Source organism: Gopherus evgoodei, chromosome 3 (genome assembly GCF_007399415.2).
Source record: "Gopherus evgoodei ecotype Sinaloan lineage chromosome 3, rGopEvg1_v1.p, whole genome shotgun sequence".
Taxonomy (NCBI): Eukaryota; Metazoa; Chordata; order Testudines; family Testudinidae; genus Gopherus; species Gopherus evgoodei.
Window position 1 is genome coordinate 3568860 of NC_044324.1, and position 19623 is coordinate 3588482.

Sequence of the window (19623 nt, forward strand, 5' to 3'; positions counted from 1 at the left end):
CCAGGGCAGATCACGGGCCATCGGGCCAGCGCCTCTGCCTTTGCGCCCAGCAGGACTGCCCTCCCTCACTGCATCACATACAATCAAGGGCTTTGTCTTGTCCAGTTTGCAGGTTCCAACCCACTGAGCTTTGGCCATGTCCCCTGGGGAGATAACGTAAGAACGGCCATACTGGGTCAGACCAAAGGTCCATCCAGCCCGATGTCCTGTCTACCAACAGTGGCCAATGCCAGGTGCCCCAGAGGGAGTGAACCTAACAGGTAATGATCAAGTGATCTCTCTCCTGACATCCATCTCCATCCTCTGACAAACAGAGGCTAGGGACACCCTTCCTTACCCATCCTGGCTAATAGCCATTAATGGACTTGACCTTCATGAATTTATCTAGTTCTCTTTTAAACCCTGTTATAAACTTGGCCTTCACAACCTCTTCAGGCAAAGAGTTCCACAGGTTGACTGAGATAACTCCCACACACGGACTGGTCTCATGGTCAAGCAACTTATGCTGAAGTTACCTCCTTTCTTAATTTCATCCCATTCCTCCTGGTTATACCCCACCCCCAGCGATTCCTTGGCGGTAACTACCTTCAGGGACTTCCATCGTCTCACCCCCGTCTTGGCCGCTGCTTGGCCAAGGAGTGCTCCTGATTCTTCCTTGCGAGTCCCTTCCCCCAGCTCCAGGATTGTTTCTGTTGTTGTTCTCTGCATTTCCTCCCACTTGAGCAAATATCTGCCTGGTAACTTGCTGTCCCGAACCCAGTGCCACATTCCAGGTGCAGTCACGCTACAGCTATAAAGAATTATACCCTTCCCCTCCCGGCACAGTGACTGGGTGACTTTGCCAAACTGCACAGAGAGGGGGCCCGGTCTAGGAGATGGGGCATCAGGGGACCTGAATGATACTGCTGGCTCTGCTGTCAACCTGTGTGACTGTGGGCTGGTCTCTGAGTCTCCAGTTCCCTCTACCTTGAGTCTGTCTTGTCTATTAACCTTCTCCCCGTCTCTGCTCCTTCCCTGGTTGCACTGTGCTCTTTGGGGCAGCGTGTGCGAAGATGCGATGCCCAGCACAATGGGGTCTGGCTTTCCTAAGGGCTTCTGGGACACAAATAATAATTGGCCATAGAGGCCTGGTCCATAGGCTTCAGCAGCTGAGGAGCTGATTGTCTATGTTTACGAGCCAGTTATATTCCATTTAACCCTGGGCACGTTTTACAGGGCAATCATAAAACATCCGAGTTCTTCATAACTGACTTTATGAGCTATTAAACAAATTGCTCAACTGCTGTTGCTATTCCCAGCAATCCCAGATGGCTCTGCCTCGCCCCAAGGCAGCTGTCCTCCTGACCCCCCATTTGGTGTGGTCCCGCATGATCCTTCAGCGGGTGCTTCCTGCTTTCCAAATGGCAAACGTGACTCCTCTAAAATACGCTCTGGAGAAACACTTGCTGCATAAGCTGCCTGGAAACTCCCTCACGTATGGGCCCTGCATTTGTTTTTGGTGTAATACAGCAAGTATTTTTGACCCAAAAGTTTAGGGGCCTTGGGAGTGAGGGCAAGGAGTTCTGCATGGGACCCACAGCTCTGGCACCAACCCCCTGGGCTGCAAAGGAGCACCCCCCTCCGCCTGCTATCTCTGTCCTAAATTCCACATGTCAATCCTGCCCCCACGTCACTCTCTGCTACTCTAGTCCTGGGCTGCCCGCACCCACAGCTCTGCCAGTGCCCCTCATCATGGGCCTCACCTTGGGGCAGGATGCAGGATTGCAGGGGGCCCTTACCTCCAGCACCACCTTGTGGCTGCTTCCTTGGCCCCACAGTGGCCTGTCTCTGTCTGGGTCTCCCACAGCCTGGACCCCCAGCTGGGACATTTAGAAGTTCAATCCCCTTTCTAGGTAATGAAGTCCCCGCTGTACCTCCCACTCCCAATCAATATCCAGATGAATCTTTCTCCACGCTGAAGGTCTCTGCTTCCTGGAGTGTTGCAGAGTTCGTCCCAGGCTGCTCGGTCACCAGCAGGTTTCCCCCTCTCTGCCTCCCTGCCGTGGTCTTGACCACCTCACGCCCAGAGACACACACCACTCTGCCAAAGCACCTCCGTCTGGAGCGGCTCTCCCAGCTCTGCTGATGAACCTCACTCCCTCCGCTACTCCATACCGTGTCTGACCTTAAACCAGGGCCATCAGCTGCGCCAGACGCGGCCCTGATGTTGTGATAAAGACACAGGCACACTAGGGACTAAGCACAGATGATCCAATGGATTGCTATTCATCATCCACCTTTGGACATGAAGGTCTCCTGAAGGGAAAGGTCTCCTGCAGTACAACTCCCCTCCCTCTCCTTCCCCATGCTCATCTTGCCTTGCAAGGGACAGGCGATTTGCTACCTGATTGAACTTGGCCAAATAAATCAATCAAATTCTCATTCCTTGGGATTCTGTGCCACTTACCATAGTAAAGACAATCGCACCCAGCACGGCATATATAGCATGGAGCCACGGCACCTACAGGAAATAGACAGATACACCAGTCAGCTTTAGGGAGAAACCCAACCAGCAAGAAGGGAGGGCTTGGCTCACACCATGGAGGACACAATCTAGGAAAAGCAGCATAGGCACAGAGACTGGCCCACAGTATCCCAGCAAGGCAGTAGCAGAGATGGGCATAGAACCGAGGTCTCCTGTTGCCTAAGCCAGCACATGACCCACCAGACCACGTGAGCTAGCCACATAAGGAACCCAATGACTCTTTAGAAGAGGCATGATCTCACACACATTTAGGCCTCACAGTTAGAAAAGGGACCACATGGATCAGGATTTTGGGTGCCCAATGTGAGTCACCCAGGGCTTGGGTGACCAGACAGCAAATGTGAAAAATCAGGACGGGGTGGGGGGCAATAGGAGCCTATGTAAGAAAAAGACCCAAAAATCGGGACTGTCCCTATAAAATTGGGACATCTAGTCACTCTACAGGGCTTGCTTTCAGAGGCAGGATCTCTCTCCCACCCCACAGACCTGGTAGGAACTTGCTCGTCCCTCATCCATCCCCGTCTCTCACAGCGCGTGCAGGAGCTCACTCTCCCCCTCTATCCTCCACCTCCAGGGCCGGAGGAGTTCTGTGCCCCTGACGATTATTGGGGGTGCCCCTGCTTGCCCTCCCTTTCTGCACGCCCCTGGCTGCCATTGACATCCACTGGCACAGTGAATGCTCTGCCGTTCTGAATGGCAGACCCATGGCATCTCACACCGAGACACCCCACATCAGACGCCCCTTTCGAAAACACTGGCCTTAGTAGCTGTGTGTCCTCAAGTCATGAGCAAAAGCACTGGGCCTCCAGGAAAGAACAGGTTCTATTCAGAGTCCAGTACTGACAGTTGCTTAAAGTAGCTGTGCTCGGAGATGATCATTCCCCTCTATTTGACATTGGTGAGGCCTCAACTGGAGTAGTGTGTCCAGTTTTGGGCCCCATACTACAGGAAGGATGTGAAGAAATTGGAAAGAGTCCAGCGGAGGGCAACAAAAATGATTAGGGGGCTGGAGCACATGACTTATGAGGAGAGGCTGAGGGAAATGGAGTTATTTAGTCTGCAGAAGAGAAGAATGTGGGGGAATTTGATAGCTGCTTTCAGCTACCTGAAGGGGGGTTCCAAAGAGGATGGATCTAGACTGTTTTCAGTGGTGGCAGATGACAGAACAAGGAGCAATGGTCTCAAGTTGCAGTGGGGGAGGTCTAGGTTGGATATTAGGAAAAACTTTTTCACTAGGAGGGTGGTGAAGCACTGGACTGGGTTCCCTAGGGAGATGGTGGAATCTCCATCCTTAGAGGTTTTTAAGGCCCAGCTTGACAAAGCCCTAGCTGGGATAATTTAGTTGGGGATTGGTCCGGCTTTGAGCAGGAGGTTGGACTAGATGACCTCTCGAGGTCTCTTCCAACCCTGAGATTCTATGAATTCTATGATTCTATGAATGCAGCCGTCTCCAGCCTAGAGGAATGTGCCCAACTGCTTGGGGAGCCCTGGAACAGCCAATAGGGCCCAGTTGGATACATGTAAACAACTGCGGCCCCAAAGTGATTAATGGAGGCTGCCAGTCTCTGGGCAACGTCCTCCTTTGTCAACATTTCCCAGTGTCCGTTGAGCGCTCAGGGATGAAGAATTGCAAAATAAAAGCTCCTGGATGGAAAACAAGACGCCAAAGGCTGGAATAACAGCACCTCCCCTCCTCCCCTTTGCAATCAATCACTGTCATTAGCCACCCACAGCAGGATGTCAGTCGGGAACAACAAACACCTTTGTTGGACCTGAACAGCGTTAAGCGCCAGACGCGTCCGCCAGAGCAGAAAGAGACAGAAAATGTGGCAAAGGGGTGATGGCAGGATGTAGGTGAGCATGACGATAATCCCCCAAGAGCTGGCCACATGGATGTGGCCCCTTGGATATTGCTGGTTTTATTCAAACACGTTGATCAGTAGCCAGCACTTTAGTGACTAGAACAGGGGCCTAAAAATCAGGATTCCTGAGTTCTATTCCCTGCTTTGGGAGGGGAATACAGGGCAAGGGTCAGGGCCACTGATTGGGCATCTGGACTCCTGGTGCAGTGGTTAGACCAGCTTACTGGCCATCAGGACTCCTGGCTTTCATTCCCAGCTTTGAGAAGGGAAGGTGGTTAAAGCATGTAAGTGGGAGCAAGGAAAGGTGGGTTCTACACCCAGTTTTGAGAGGGCAGCATGGTGCAGTGGTTAAAGCAGCTAACAGGGAACGCGCTCCTGGGTTCTAGTCCAAGCTTTAAGGGCAGCGCGTGCTGGACTGGTTAGAGCACTTGATTTTTGAGTCAGGGCTCCTGGTTTCACTTCCCAGCTCGGGGAGGAGAATGTGGTGCAGTCATTAGAACAGGAGAATGGGAGGCAGGACCCCCTGGTACCTTTCCCTTCAGTGCCACCAGGGCAAAGGTCATCATCTTCAGCCAATGCAATCTCCCAAGAAGGAACAAATCCTTTAATTCAGTTGGACCAGATCTCATTATCCATTACGCCAGTGTCAATCTAGGATCAGTGCCACTCCCGGGCAAGGCACAAAAGGCAGAGGTTTGGGCTGAATGAGGAGGGTTGTCTGGCATTAATCCAAAAGGAACACTAAACACATGAGCTGGGATTTTCAAAAATGTCCGTACCGCAATCGCAAGAGTGATTGCAACATATGCAGATGGGCCCAAACTAACTTGAATCCAGCTAGCTCAGGGACCAGTGCAGCCACAGCTGCATGGGGTTCCTGGCAGTCTGGAACCATGTGTCTGTAATCAGCTCACCCACCTTGCTGTCTGTGCTACCACAGCTTCACTGCAATTGGTTCGTGCACTAGCTAGATTAAAGCCAGCTCAGGTATGTCTATAGATGCTGCAATCACACCTCCAACGGCAGTGTAGGCACACCCTAAGGGAGTTAGGCACCTAAATCCCATTGGGCACCTAACTCTTTTAGGCTACTTTGAAAATCCCTGCCTTGATGCTCTTCAACGGGGTTAGTTTTCGCTGTGGACCTCGCCAGCTCTCAACATCGGACGGTCTGAAATGCTGCACCGGGGCCTTTCTAGTTAGTCCCCCATGTCCATCTTTGACATCTGACATCCACACATAAGGGAATGGAAATTTATTCAGTTCAGAAGATTTTAGGGGTGTGGGGGGAGACCTGAAGCTCCAGATATTCCAGGCAGCCACTCCCCAAAATCCCTAAAACATAATCTGGTTCAGTGCAAAGGAAGGAAAAATAACTAAATAGATGTGTATGGGACTAGATTAGAAAACTAGATGTGTAATAATAATCTAGCTCTTCTCAACCATAGATCTCAAAGTGCTATTTTACAGATGGGGAAACTGAGGCACAGAGAGGGTAGTGGCTTGTCCAAGATCACCCAGCAGACCAGTAGCAGGAGTAGAACCCAGGTCTCTTGAGGCTCAGTCTAGTATGCACACCACTCGGGCACGCTGCTGCCCCCTGGATGGGGGTAGATACAATTAACCACATTTGCCCAGAGCACCTGGCTTGTCTATCACCTCCTTCAATTCACGGCTTGGCTTCAATTCAACAAGCTACAGGCAATTTCCTGAGCTTATCTCTGCCAGCACTTTAGCTTCTTCTGAATACAGTCACTAAGACTAAGCTGATATTCCGCTCCTGGATTTAAAAGATTTGGCTGTTTATTTAACTCTGCAGTAGCAAGGCAGGGGTGGGGTTTTTCCCCCCAAAGCAGTTCAAGTCACGGCTACTCAGCGACACTGGTATAAATCCAGAGTCACTCCATGAAGTTCAGGAGGAGTTACTCAGATCCTGCGGGGAGGAGAAATGGGTGTTGCAGGACTGGCCATCAGGGAGTTATTAATTATTTTCATTGTTGTTACACGCATTGAAGTCACGGACCAGGACCCCACAGGCACTGGACAACTGCAGAACAATAAAACAGGCCCTGCCCCACAGAGCTTCCAATCTTACACCCAGTCGGTTTGAACCAATTGGCCATACCAATGGATAGTGGCTCCGAGCAATTCTTCCCCCGGCCCTTTTCGGAGTGGGAAGCTGAACTGTTTCACTCTTGGCTGCTCCCTGATAGGACACCCCGGGCGACTTGCCTCTGCTGTTTCTGACCCATGGAAGGTTTGGCGGCTCAGCAGTTTGCACTTCCTGGCTGCACGATTATTAACACGATTGATTGTGACGGCTCCCCCAATCTCCAAGCCTTTGCATCCGCTTCCGCCCAACCTCTCCTTTGCAGGAGCTCTCGTTCAGCAATTTATCCTCAGTGAAAACTCTACAGCGGCTGGAAAATGCTGATAAAGGTGCAAATTGCTGTGAGTTCCGGCTCACCGAGAGTCTCCATTTATCACCCTGAGCCGTCAATTTGTTTGTCTAGCCTCGCTGTGCCCAGATGCCCCACACTTCTCATAGGTGACTTCCACACTCATAGGTGCCGACTTATTAAGATCCTGGGAGTGCTCCACCCCAGACCTCGCTCCCACTCCACCCCTTCCTGCGAGCCCTCTCCTCTCTCCACCTCTTTTGGCCCACTCCCCCGCCTCTTCCTGCCCGCGTTCCTCCATCTCTCCCAGTGCCTCCTGCATGTCACGGAACAGCTGATCATGGCGGGCGGAAGATGCCAGAAGGGAGGGGGAGGAGCCGTTCAGCGGGGGCACTGGTGGGCAGGAGGAACAGGGCAGGAGGAGGAGGCACTGACCCACTGGGCTGCCAGTGGGTGCTGACCACCCACTATTTTTTTCTGTGGGTGCTCCAACCCCGAAGCGCACACGGAGTTGGCACCTAGGTACACACTGATGGGTAGCTAGAGGGACACACCCACTTTCGGGCAGCTAGAGGGAACTATTCGCTCCATCCAGAGGCAATGCTGCTCAGTTCACAAACGTACCCCTGGAGTCACTCTGATCTGGGTTACGTTGGTGTCAATCCAGTGTGACACCATTGGGCTGACACAGCACTAACTGAGATCAGAACCTGTTGATTCCAGCGGGAGATGCATCCAGATTATCCAAGGGAGCAGCTTAGCCCAGTGTTTGGAAAGACAAGGAAGCAGCCAAAGTGGGGAGGGAGGCCCTTACCCACCTTTAACTCCCATGCCCAAATAAGAGGGGTTGTCCCTGCCAACTAGGAATCAGGCTGCATCACGGATTGCACCACGGGCCATCCCCATCTGACCCTGTGCAGCAAGAACATCCTCCCTGCAGAGGAGGTGCCATGGGAGCGAATTAGGATCCACAGAGAGAAGAGGTCACTTACATATTGGAAGGGGAGGAGAATGGCCAGGATGATCCCACTGAAGAGCAGCACCATGAGCATGACGAAGAGAACGCCCTGGCAGGAGGTGAAGTCAAACTGTGGAGGCAAAAAGGGGCCGTTGGCTTTATTGGTTAGCCCGGCTGGCAGTGGGCAAGGCGCACGGGATTCAGTGATGAGGTGTTGGCTCCTTCATGCCCCCTGCCCAGCATCACACACATCACCCTGTCAGTCACAAGCCCACCTATATCCCAAATCCCATACCCAGCACCCTTCGACCATGCCTATACCCCATACCCAGCACCCATCAGACCCCACTTATATCCCAAACCCCACACCCAGCACCCATCAGACCTCACTTATATCCCAAACCCCACACCCAGCACCCATCAGACCTCACTTATATCCCAAACCACACACCCAGCACCCATCAGACCTCACTTATATCCCAAACCACACACCCAGCACCCATCAGACCTCACTTATATCCCAAACCACACACCCAGCACCCATCAGACCCCACTTATATCCCAAACCCCACACCCAGCACCCATCAGACCTCACTTATATCCCAAACCCCACACCCAGCACACCCCGTCTAGAGCCCAAACCTGGCACCCATCATACCCTATCTATACCCCAAATCCCATACCCAGCACCCATCAGACCCCGCCTAGACTCCAACCCCCATACCCAGCACCAATCAGATCCTGCCTATACCCCAAACCTCCACCCAGCAACCAGCAGACCCCACCTAGACCATACATCCATCAGACCCCATCTATATCCCAAACCCCATGCCCAGCACCCAACAAACCCCTTTACCCAGCACCCTTCATATCACACCTATTCCTCAACCCCCCTACCCAACACCCAGCAGACCCTGCCTAGACCCCAAACCCGCTACCCAGCACCCATCTGGCCCTGCCTCGATCTCAAACCACATACTTGGCACCTATCAGACCCCACCTATACCCCACACCCATCAGACCCTACCTATATCCCAAACCCCATATCCAGCACCCACCAGACCCCACCTATACCCAGCACCCTTCATACCACACCTATACCCCAAACCCTCTGCCCCAGCACTCATCCTACCCCAAATCCTGTACTCTTAACCTTATTGTCCAGGACTCAACATACTCCACCTACACCCCAAGTCCTGTAGCCTAGCACCCATCATACTCTGGACCTTATAACTCCAAATCCTATCATTATTATACAGCTTATTCACCACCTATATCCAATCCTTATCCACCTCAGCATTGTCATCCCTCTGCACCCAAAATCCAAGACTCGCCAGGACCAATATGGCACCCATACTGCAACTCCCATCCCTCTCAGACATTCCCTCCTTTCCCCCACCTCCCCCCATCCCGCCCCAGCCTTTAGCTGCTCTCCCAGATCCATACTTCCGGGCCAACCATTTGCTGCATAAGTGTCAGCTCCTCTTTCCCTATCAAGAGCTCCCTCCCCACCCTGAGATGTATCCCCTGCCCCCCTGCCCAACATGCTGGGATAGTCTCACCTCAGAAACATAGAATCATAGAAGATCAGGGTTGGAAGAGACCTCAGGAGGTATCTAGTCCAACCACCTGCTCATAGCAGGACCAACCCCCAACTAAATCTACTAACACCAACTAAATCAACACCAACCTTGGTCTGGAAGCTGAAGATGGTGACGGAAAGACACACCAAGGCTGTGATCCCCAGGCACAAGAGAACCGACGTCGTGTTGTAATAGCTGCAAAAGGAACACAGAAACCACATTTCTAATTAGATCCCACAAATGGATGGAAGGAGAGAGACAATTAGGAGCTCCAGGGGCTTAGCAGGGGTAGGCAGATACAGCATTAATGCTAGGGTCAGATGAATAAGCATAGGGTTGAGATTACCCTTCACTTCTCATATGGCTAGACAGTGGGGGTTCCTGGCTAGATAGGTATGGAAAAGCCTAAGAAATGACTGATGTGTGGATCCTCCTTCTGCTATAGATGGAAGAAAACTGCTGATAAGGCCAGGCTAGAGCCTGCAATTTGTTTCCCTCTATCCCTCTTTGGCCAGCAGGAGCCTGGATCTGTTAATATTCCTCCAGTGCTTTGCACTAAGAGAGGTGGTACTGCCCCCCAGACACTGCTTCTGCTCCCTACACAGCAGCTGGGAGAGGATGGGAATGGCAGAGCCCGGAGCCACCCCACAGGCAGCTTTCCTGCCCCACTCCCTACAGCACCTCCTGCTTGCAAATGCCGCGACAGGAGTGGCAGTGGACTCCCCAAAAGCCCGTTCCCCTACAACGACGCATGGTGGTGGGCGGGCTCTCTCTGGGGCTGGAGTTGATCTGAGCTTCCCCACAGCCAGCTGTTGGCAAAACACCCGGAGTTCATGCCGGCTTCCACTGAAGGTTGAAGCTGGTGTCAAAGGAAGGGTCAGGTTTTGCCTGGATATTTTAGCAGCTCAGAAAGGAGCAAAGGGCCGGTGTCGCTCAGATCATTCTAACCTGGGAAGCCAAGGAAGGGAGCTGCAGGAAAATGCTGGGACATGGGGCCGAACGAGGGAAAAGAAATCTGATGTCCAACTGATTGACCTACCTGGAGAGCATTCCAGTGAGATAGGACATGGAGAGAGTCTAGAGGTGGGGGGAGAGAAAGCATTAGTACTGGGGTATGCACTAAGTTACTCCACGAATAATTACTCAGAGCTGTCCCATAACTGTCCTTCATGGAGGCACAGGGGTGAAGGCAGAAGGCTTTCCAGTTCTCTTGGCCACTAAGGGTGTAGGTTCCTCCAGCCCTATCCCAGTGGTGAGGCTACATGTCTGGCGGCCGGGTGCCTGGTTTTCAACTGGAAAGTCCGGTTGAAAACGGGACCTGACAGTGTCTGGTCAGATCTATTGAACGGACACCCAAAGTCCAGTTACTGTGAGCGGGAGAGGTGCCGGGTCATCACTGGCTCCAGTCCCTATTCAGCCAGGGTCACCTTCTGCCTTCGTTGGGTGGCTGCAACTCCCAACCCCGACTCTGTAGGCTACCCTCCTGACCCGGGAAGGGGTGGGTTGGAAGGGAAAAGCAGCAAGTGACTGGGAGAGAGGGGAACAGGAGTGGACGGGGTGGGGCCTCAGGGGAAGAGGCAGGGCAGGGATGGGGTCTCAACGGAAGAGGTGAGGAAAGGGCAGGGCTTTGGGGGGAAGAGGTGGGGCAGAAAGAGGAGGAGGTGTGGCAAGGGAGGTTCCGGCACTCCTGTTGGAGTGTCCAGTTTTTAAATATTTCCATGTTGGCAACCCTAGCTACGTGGACCACTTAGGAGTCACAGACGGGCAGCAGAAGCTATTCTGACCCATAGGGAGGAGTTGGCGGCTGCGATGGGGCAGTGCTGCAATCCCGCAGTCTGCTCACAGGCTGGGAACCAAGATGAAACTGGTGTTCCTGAATCCAGCCCAATTCTGCTCCACATCCACCCCTCAGTTACTGCAGCGCCGCGAGCTGCGTTCGCTTACTACGGACAGATGCTTGGCTCCGTCCAGAGACAGGCACCAATTTACTGTAGACGTCTTTCAATTCCTCCAGTTGTGGCACCCGGCGTTATCGACAGGGCAGTGAAACCCTTTAACAGGTGCCCCAATGGAGACTGTTTCTGGATGATGGATGCTAACCTTCAAAGGGTAAAGCCCACAAGAGGGGTTTAATAGGGTACATCCCAATGCGTAGGGCTATGAATGATGCTTCCCTAGTTCCACATTGCTGTATGGGACCCGGATACCCCTCTGCCCCGCCTCCTCCTAAATTTCTTTTTGTTTACAGAGTCCCACTTCATCTCAATTTATCTAGCTCTAGTTCCACCAGCAGGGACGGCGTTTAAGGTAGCAATTACTGGATCAATCTGTATGCCCTGTGTTAATGAGATGATCATAATGGTCCCTTCTGGATTTCTTAATCTCTATGAAATTGATGACACTCCAAAGGCTAGGTCGGTCACCGTGCAGGTACATTACTTACAAAGACACTTAAGAGGATCAGGTTCCATGGAAAATACCTCCTGCAAGTGATGTGAAAAGAGTCAGTCAGCAACACTATCCAAAGAGCAGAGTGATTTAAAGTCATTGCATAATGTGTTGCATAATGTGAATTACATAATTAATTATCTGTGCACCACAGGCCGGTGAGGCAACACGATGTTAATTCTGCTGGGTAACTATAGCGCTGTGCCCAGGGGACTTCTAGGTTGCGACACAAATGCATCCGCTATATTATAGCGAAGCAATCAGGAATCTCCAGCTCTGGGACAAGACGGCAGCGTTTGCACCATATAATAATAAACAGCATCTACAGCTGGGCATCACCGAGATACAACAGCAGCACCTCTGCTATTACAGTTACAATACAACTTAGACTTTTCCTACCATGTTGCAGCTCTGATGCAGCAACTTGCAACTGCTCCATGTGTCAGCACACAACCGCGACATGCACCAACACGCAACTGCCCCGTGCACCAACACACAACTGCATCATGTCTGCTGCCTAGGAGCACATGGCCCCATGAATCTCAAGCAAGGAGACGTAACTGCATTATCTCTGCTATAGCACAGCACTGAGACATGACTGCAACCCATTTGCTACAGACAATGCAGCATCTGGGCTGCATCTGCTCGGAGATCCAACTTCGGTATGGATACCGTGTGCTGCAGGCCATGAGTCAAGAACATACGGGATTTGAGCGGTGATAGGAAAGCACTAATACATCAGTTCAGTGGGTTGCTTAAAGCAGAAGGAAGTATTGTACCTGGGTCCGGAGCAGCAAGCCAGGATCAAGTATGTCACAAAGAACACGGCACTGTGAGAAAGAAGAACAAGACAAAGGATGGATGATGGAGGAAGAACCTGGCGCTGAATGCAGTTGATGTGGGAGAGGGAGCAATTCTCAGGCTTGACTGTTCCTGCTGCGTTTTGCTGCTGACGCACCAGGGTGCTACACAGCCGAAATCTCTTAGAACACCCTGGGAAATGGCTTTACCATCCAGATCCAGATTGGAGACAGGAGGAAGTTTAAGACAGATTGGGTGCATCTACACTGCAGAAAGAGCGTCACGGCAGCACATCTCAGAGCCCAGGTCAGCTGACTCGACCCATGCTACAGGGCTAAAAATAGCAGTAGGACCATTCCTGCTTGGGCTGGAGCCTTGGCTCTGAAACCCAGCAAGAGGGGTGGGTCTCAGAGGCCAGGCTCCAGCCTGAGCCCGAATGTCTATATTGCTATTTTAGTCCCGGAGAGCGAGCCTTAGTCAGTGGCCTCGGGCTCCGAGACTCAGCACCGGCGGGGTTTTTTTTTGTAGTGTAGCTGTACCCTACGGTATTTGTATGGCACCCATTGTCCCAGTGTCCAAGTGCAACACTCCTCTGAGGCAGGACAGTGCTAGAAACCCCCATTTTACAGAAGGGGAACTGGGACTCAGAGGGAGGAAGGCCCAGATCCTCAAAGGTATATTTGGGCACCTAGAGTTAGGCACTTAAATACCTTTGAGGATCTAGGCCTATGCGACGTACTCAAGGTCACACGGGAAGTGTGTAGCAGGGCAAGAACTCAACGCCAGGTCTTTTGAACCCAGGTTAGTGCCCCAACCACCAGACTATCCTTCCTTTACAATAATACATACATAAGTAATAATAATAAACTCAACAGGAAAAGGAATCCGAGGGGAGAATACCCCACACAGCCCAAAACCTATTAAACGGGTCAACAAACCAAGCAGCCAAATTGCCAGAGAGTCGACCATCTCCACATATGAGCAGCTCCAGAGAGCTGACCCGCTCCCAGCAATGAAGGGATCCTCCATCCCTCCCCAGAACATCACACAGCCCTGTGTTTTTCCACAGGGTCAACAGTTATCCTGTAACGATAAACCGATAACCCCCTAGTGCCTGAGGCAGCCCGGCGGTAGGTGAGAAGGCAGGTTCCAAAGGCATTGATGGTAATCAGAGAACTGGCTGCTCATGTGGCAAACCTCACAGTCCCTGGTAAACGTGTTGTTGATAGATCTGTGCTCTGCTCCTGCAGGAGGAAGCCACAGAAAGTGCTGGGGACTGGAATAATCATGGAAGAGTGGAAGGAGGCTTCCCACAGGCGGAGAGAGAGGGGGGGCCTGATTCTCATTACTCTAAGGCCTCATTCTGCCTCTCTGGCAGTATAAAGGGAACTTTAAGTGGGTGGACATTACAGTCACACCACTGTAAGGTCCCTTTCCAGTGCCAGAGTGGTGTAACGGGGTCTTAGTGTATATGGGAATCAGGCCCAGAGGGAATAAATAAAACAACAGGATAAATAGAATGGATAGCGGAGAGACATGATGTGTGGGTGGATGGAAGGAAGGAAGAAAAGAAAGAATAGATAAATAGAGTGGGTAGATGGGAAGGAAAGAGATAAATCCCAGACCCAGGATCCCTTCCCCAAAGTAGGGGCTGCAAAAGAACACTGACTGGCATCAGATACGTTCCCTGCATTGCGAGGGAAGAATATAGACAAACGAGGAGGCCAGGAGATGGAAAGGCAGCTGGAGAGATATCTGGGGGATCTGCCTGAATAACAAGTATGGGTCCTAATTAGAAGCTCAGATCTGGAACAGGATCTGAATCCACACTTCTCAAAAGGGGCTCTCTCAGATCTACCAAACCTTGCTCCCAATGCTGAGGAGAAAGCGTTATCCTTTAGGGGCATGAAAGCTGCATCCTCACCAGCTTCCTCCTCCGGCTGCTATTTTGGGTCTTTCTCCAACTTTCTCTAAGCTAGTGTCTCACCTCTGAGTTTTGGGTATGAACTAACAAGAAACAGGTTCAGCGTGGCCTGTTAATGGCCATTTGCTCCACCTGCTTAATCAACTGCCAGAGCGCAGACACTAACTTTGCAGAGGACACAGGAAATGCTGCACGGGCAAATATTTTTAACACCTCGGAGCTCAGCTAAAAAAGATACATTCTCAATGATTGTTCAGGCCTGATGACTGGTCAGCATGCCCAATGGGTGGGATCTGAGCTCGAATCCAGTGCATTCCAATCCGGACTCATAAATACTTTTCAACTGCTCCTTTATTCTTGTTGCATTCTTTAATGGCTGACAGACAGACAGACCTCAGCTGGTATAAATCTGTGCAGCTTGACTTCCATTTACATCAGCTGAGGGTCTGGCCCAAATATTGCAACAGGCAAAGCACATGTAAGTGGCCAGGGATGTGATTTTGCAGCGCATGTAGACATACCCACGCTGGCTTGAACTAACTGGCTCACTAAAAATAGCAGTGAGGACATGTGGGCCACACAACTGAGTACATACCCAAGCAGGGTGTGTGCAAGGACATTTCGTGCCCTAGGCGAAACTTCCACCTTGCGTCCCCCCACCTCGAGCCCAGTGGCAGCTCTCCGCCCGCCCCCCCCCCACCCTGAGATGCCCCCTCCACAGCAGCTCCCCCTCCTCCTCCCTGTGGCGCCCCCCCGCCACGGCAGCTCCCCCTGGCCCCGGGAGCCATGCAGCAGCGCCCCGCCCCAGCTCATCTCTGCTCCACCTCCTCCCCGAGCACACTGTGGCTGCTCCACTTCTCCCACCTCCCAGGCTTGCAGCGCCAATCAGCTGTTTGGCGCCGCAAGCCTGGGAGGGAGAGAAGCAGAGCAGGGCGGCGTGCTCAGCGGAGGAGGCGTAGCAGAGGTGAGCTGAGGCAGAGAGTTCCCCTGCGTGCCGCCACTCCCCCTTACTTGCTGCAGGCATCCCTCCCTGCACCCCTCTGCCCCAGCTCCCTCCGCCTAAATGCCGATGACGACCGGGGTGGCCAAAGATCCAGCCGCCACAGTCGCCGCCGAACGACTCAAAATGCTAGTACCCTAGGCAACCGCTTAGGTCACCTACTGGGTTGCACTGGCCCTGTACCCAGGGGGGCCTTGTGCTGCCCAGACTGAAGCCCACATCACCACACCTTTGCTGCTACTTGTGATGTAATGAGCACTGGGTTGGAATCGCAAGCTATAAATTTAAGAGTAGGGGGATGGGACTTCTCTTGGACTTGCATGCAGGCTAGGAGGCTTTGTAGTGAAGCATCTGGGAGCACCAGCAGTGAGTTTGCAGACAGATTATAGTAAGATGGGGTGAGTTGTGCCTCTGCTTCAGGGAGCAGCCTGTTTTCTCCCTCTCTGTTTTGGGTTCTTATGTGTTATCATTCTGAATTCTAAGAAATAAAGCAATGTTATTTTGCAACCTTCCAAAAAGAGTATTTATGTTTTGATCTAATTTCTTTGTGTGTATGATGTGAACATAATGTTATTGGTACCTAAGCTAGCTAGATTAAAGCTAGTTGTGGGTATGTCTACACAAACTGCAAGTCACAAACCCCAGCTGCAATGTAGATGTATCCTTAGTGGTCAAGGTTGAGTTCAGCTTCCATTCTAACCCTCTTTTACCATTACTCATAACTTTGTCAAGCTAATTCCCCTTAGATTTTTTCCATGCTTGGTCTCAGCTCAGAGGTGAATTTTCTTTTATATAGTCCAAATCACATCCATGCAGCTGCTTTTGAGTGCATGAACATATTGCACTCATTCTACGTGCCAGTTTTTCACAGAGATAACACAATACTGGATAAAAGCAGATATATCAGACTTGACTGGTTTTGTAGATCTCACTGAGATCTAAGCAAGCTGGCCAAGTTTGAAGAAAATATGACAACAGTTAAGCAGCTGGATTGCTGAGGCCTCTGCTCAGCATGCTGACCAATATTGTTTTATTGTTTTCTTGTTCTCACTTATCTGTCTGTAATCAGCTGTTGTGTCTTGCCTTATAATTTGATTGTAAATTCTTTGGGGCAGGGTCCATTGTTTTGTTCTGCATTTTTACAGTGCCTAGCACAATGGGGTCCTAGTCCATGAGTGGGTTCTTAGGGGCTACCACAATAAAAATATTATTGTTGTTATTGTTATATTATTATTATTGATAATAATAAAGAAAATTGGTACAGTAATTTTCAAGCTATGGGCATTTAAGTTGGAGTGGTTTCACAGATTCATAGATTCTAAGGCCAGAAGGAACCATTGTGATCATGGCTGACCTCCTGTTTGTGCAGGCACAGTGGAATTTTGCCACCTGGTCTTTCTCATCAATTTAAAAAGTGATAAATTATGAGTAAACTTTTCTATGGTGCCTAAGTGACTTAGGACCTCAAGTCAATGGTAGTCAGGCTTCTAAGCCACTTGGGCGCTTTTGAACATTTCACCCTGCAGCTTGGAAAATCCTCTCAACTCTGATTTCTACTGAATTCAACAACACAAGGTGATATTTCGAAACTGGCTGCTTGTTTAACAATATTTTGTTTAAAGTGCCCTGCAGTACATTTGATAGTGTTAAGTGTTTTGTTCGCATTCATCTCAGCACAGTAGCAAACACTCTAGCTAAGGTTACATTGATGTTTCCGTTGTGCACTTCTTGTTTTCCACAGGCTCACGTTTGTTTCTCGTCTCAAAGGTGAATTTCCTCTCCTGCACGTGGGGCAGGCGTTCCGATGCGGCAGCGTGCTCTAAAAGTGCCTCCAAATAAATTCAACCATACACAATCTGCTCCACCATTTAAGAATGGGAAAAGGCATTAGATACTTACTAGGAAGCCCAGTACCAGGCTGGGTTTGACTGGACGTAACCTTTGACTGGCTCACTGCAGGAGACAGAGAAAGAAAAGGGAGAGGGAGGGTCATTCAAATGACACGGAACAGCAATCACTTCACAGACTGTTGGCTAAACGTATCCCAAGGAAGTGCGTAGTAGGTATAGAGTGGTGGGCGGGTGGTGGCCACCATCTTGGCAGACACACCAGAGACTCAACCCGGAACTCCAGAGCTAAAATCAAGAGCTGCTATAGCACCAAGCTTCAATAGCTCCTACCCTCTGTGGTTCAGTGCAGACTGGGACCTGTACTCACCAATGGGTTATACATGCACGTGTGAACATAAGCACTAGCAACATGACTAGTTTAGAAGCATCTATGCTGCCTATTGGGTATGTCTATATCCCAGGATAGCTCTCAGAATTGTTCTCAGAATTGGGACCTTGTGTGAGTCACTTAATCTGTACACAGGGTCTAATAATCCTTTCTTGGTGCAGTCTCCATTTAGATTGTCGGCTATGTGGAGCAAGGACTGTCTTTTACTATGTGTGTGTACGTTGCCTTGCTCAATGGGCCTGCTTTGAGCAGGAGGTTGGACTAGATGACCTCCTGAGGTCTCTTCCAACCCTAATATTCTATGATTCTATGATATCTGCAGTGATATTCATGATAATAACCTGTCATCAAAGCACTTTCCTATACAAATTAGTTACAGAAGCATCACAAACAGGCCGGTGTCATGATCTCCATTTTATTGATGAGGAAATTGAGGCATAAAGAGGGGAGGAGATTTGCCCAAGAGCCCACAGTCAGTGGCAAAGCTAGAGTTAGAAGCCAGGGAGACTGATTCCCAGGCAGCTGCACGCTCCCTTCTGAAGTCAATATTAGAATGCAGGAGACCTGATTCGGAATCCAGGGCTCTCCCCAAATATGCATATTAACTATGAACTACTTTTTTCAAAAGGAGCCAGCTGTAGACACCCCACTGGTATCAATTATGCAGCCAAGCCTGCTGGAGGGAAAGGGCTGCCAGCTTCTTAGACAAGTCGCTGAACTTCTTCAAGTGACGGTGATCTATTATTAATCCTAAATGTAATTTGACCTATGTGCACCCAAAACACTAAGTTATCGGAGCCACTGCTTACTTGAGTATAGATCAGCTACTCCCCAAAGGAAAGATACCCACATATCTTGGGATGACTTGATAATACCCATGGGAAAGATATCCAGGTATCAGAGTGACAGATAACACTCAATGGAATGATACACAGGTATCAATGCCAGTTAATACCCACGGAAAAAATTTCCAGGTACCTGAGTGACGGATAACATCCGAGGAAAAGCTACCCAGGTACCTGAGTGACAGATAGCACTCAAGGGAAAGTTATCCAGGTATCTGAGTAACTGATAATGACCAAGTGAAAGATACTCAAGGACCTGAGTGACCGATGCCCGAGAAAAAGATACCTATGTGCACAAGTAAGACATCAGAGCTGAGGGTTGTTGCTAACTCAGAGACCTACCAGAAGGTGAAGAGAGCCACAATGCTGACTGTGACAGACAGCTGGAGCATAAGAATGGCATAGACCTGGAACGAGAAACCACAGCATCCTGTCAGTGCAGATCACAGTCATGCCTGACTGGGGGAAAACTCCGCCCCCATGCTTCCCTCCCAGTAGAAGGAGGCTGGATCCTCCACTGATGGAAACCCTTGGAGAGATCCTCAGTGAAGTGGCTCCACTGACATCAATCGAGCTGTGTTATTTACACCGACTGGCAATCTGGCCCTGTTGACTTCACTAGAGCCAGTCCGGGGGTCAGGTCCACTGACTTCAACGGAGCTATGCTGATTTACACCACCTGGAGATCTGGCCCAGGAACCATTTTGCTGCCCCAATCCTCCTTAAGAACATGTGTTCCAAACGCATGATGGAGACGGCCCTGTGGTATCACTAGAATCCAATACAACACCGTTAATTAACTCTTTCTGCGCCATTTTGGGTTCGTCTTCCACAGTGGGCCTGAGCCAGGTAGCTCAGATGCAGATCTGAACGTGCCCTGATTGACGTGAGCATTAAGGCCCTGCAGCGCGGTGCTCGCTGGGTCTCACCAGCCTGAGCCATCAAAGACCTGCCCTGGGCTAGTGCATCATTGCACTAGCTGGGATCGTGGAGCTGCGTCTTACTTCATTCTCCCCCCCACGCACACACTCCTCCTGGGGCC

The 19623-nt window shown here is 50.8% G+C and overlaps 1 protein-coding gene across 1 annotated transcript in view; it reads right to left on the reverse strand.

Annotated features, from left to right (window-relative positions):
- The window catches only part of FAIM2 (Fas apoptotic inhibitory molecule 2), a 40640-nt gene that overhangs the window by 7230 nt on the left and 13787 nt on the right, over window positions 1–19623 (reverse strand). The window contains exons 4-11 of the mRNA XM_030554543.1: window positions 18924–18988; window positions 17398–17451; window positions 12553–12603; window positions 11769–11808; window positions 10365–10402; window positions 9433–9520; window positions 7777–7872; window positions 2447–2500 (exon numbers count right to left, since the gene is read on the reverse strand). Of these exons, the coding sequence (XP_030410403.1) occupies window positions 2447–2500; window positions 7777–7872; window positions 9433–9520; window positions 10365–10402; window positions 11769–11808; window positions 12553–12603; window positions 17398–17451; window positions 18924–18988 (486 nt within the window). The remainder of the gene's footprint in view (window positions 1–2446; window positions 2501–7776; window positions 7873–9432; window positions 9521–10364; window positions 10403–11768; window positions 11809–12552; window positions 12604–17397; window positions 17452–18923; window positions 18989–19623) is intronic.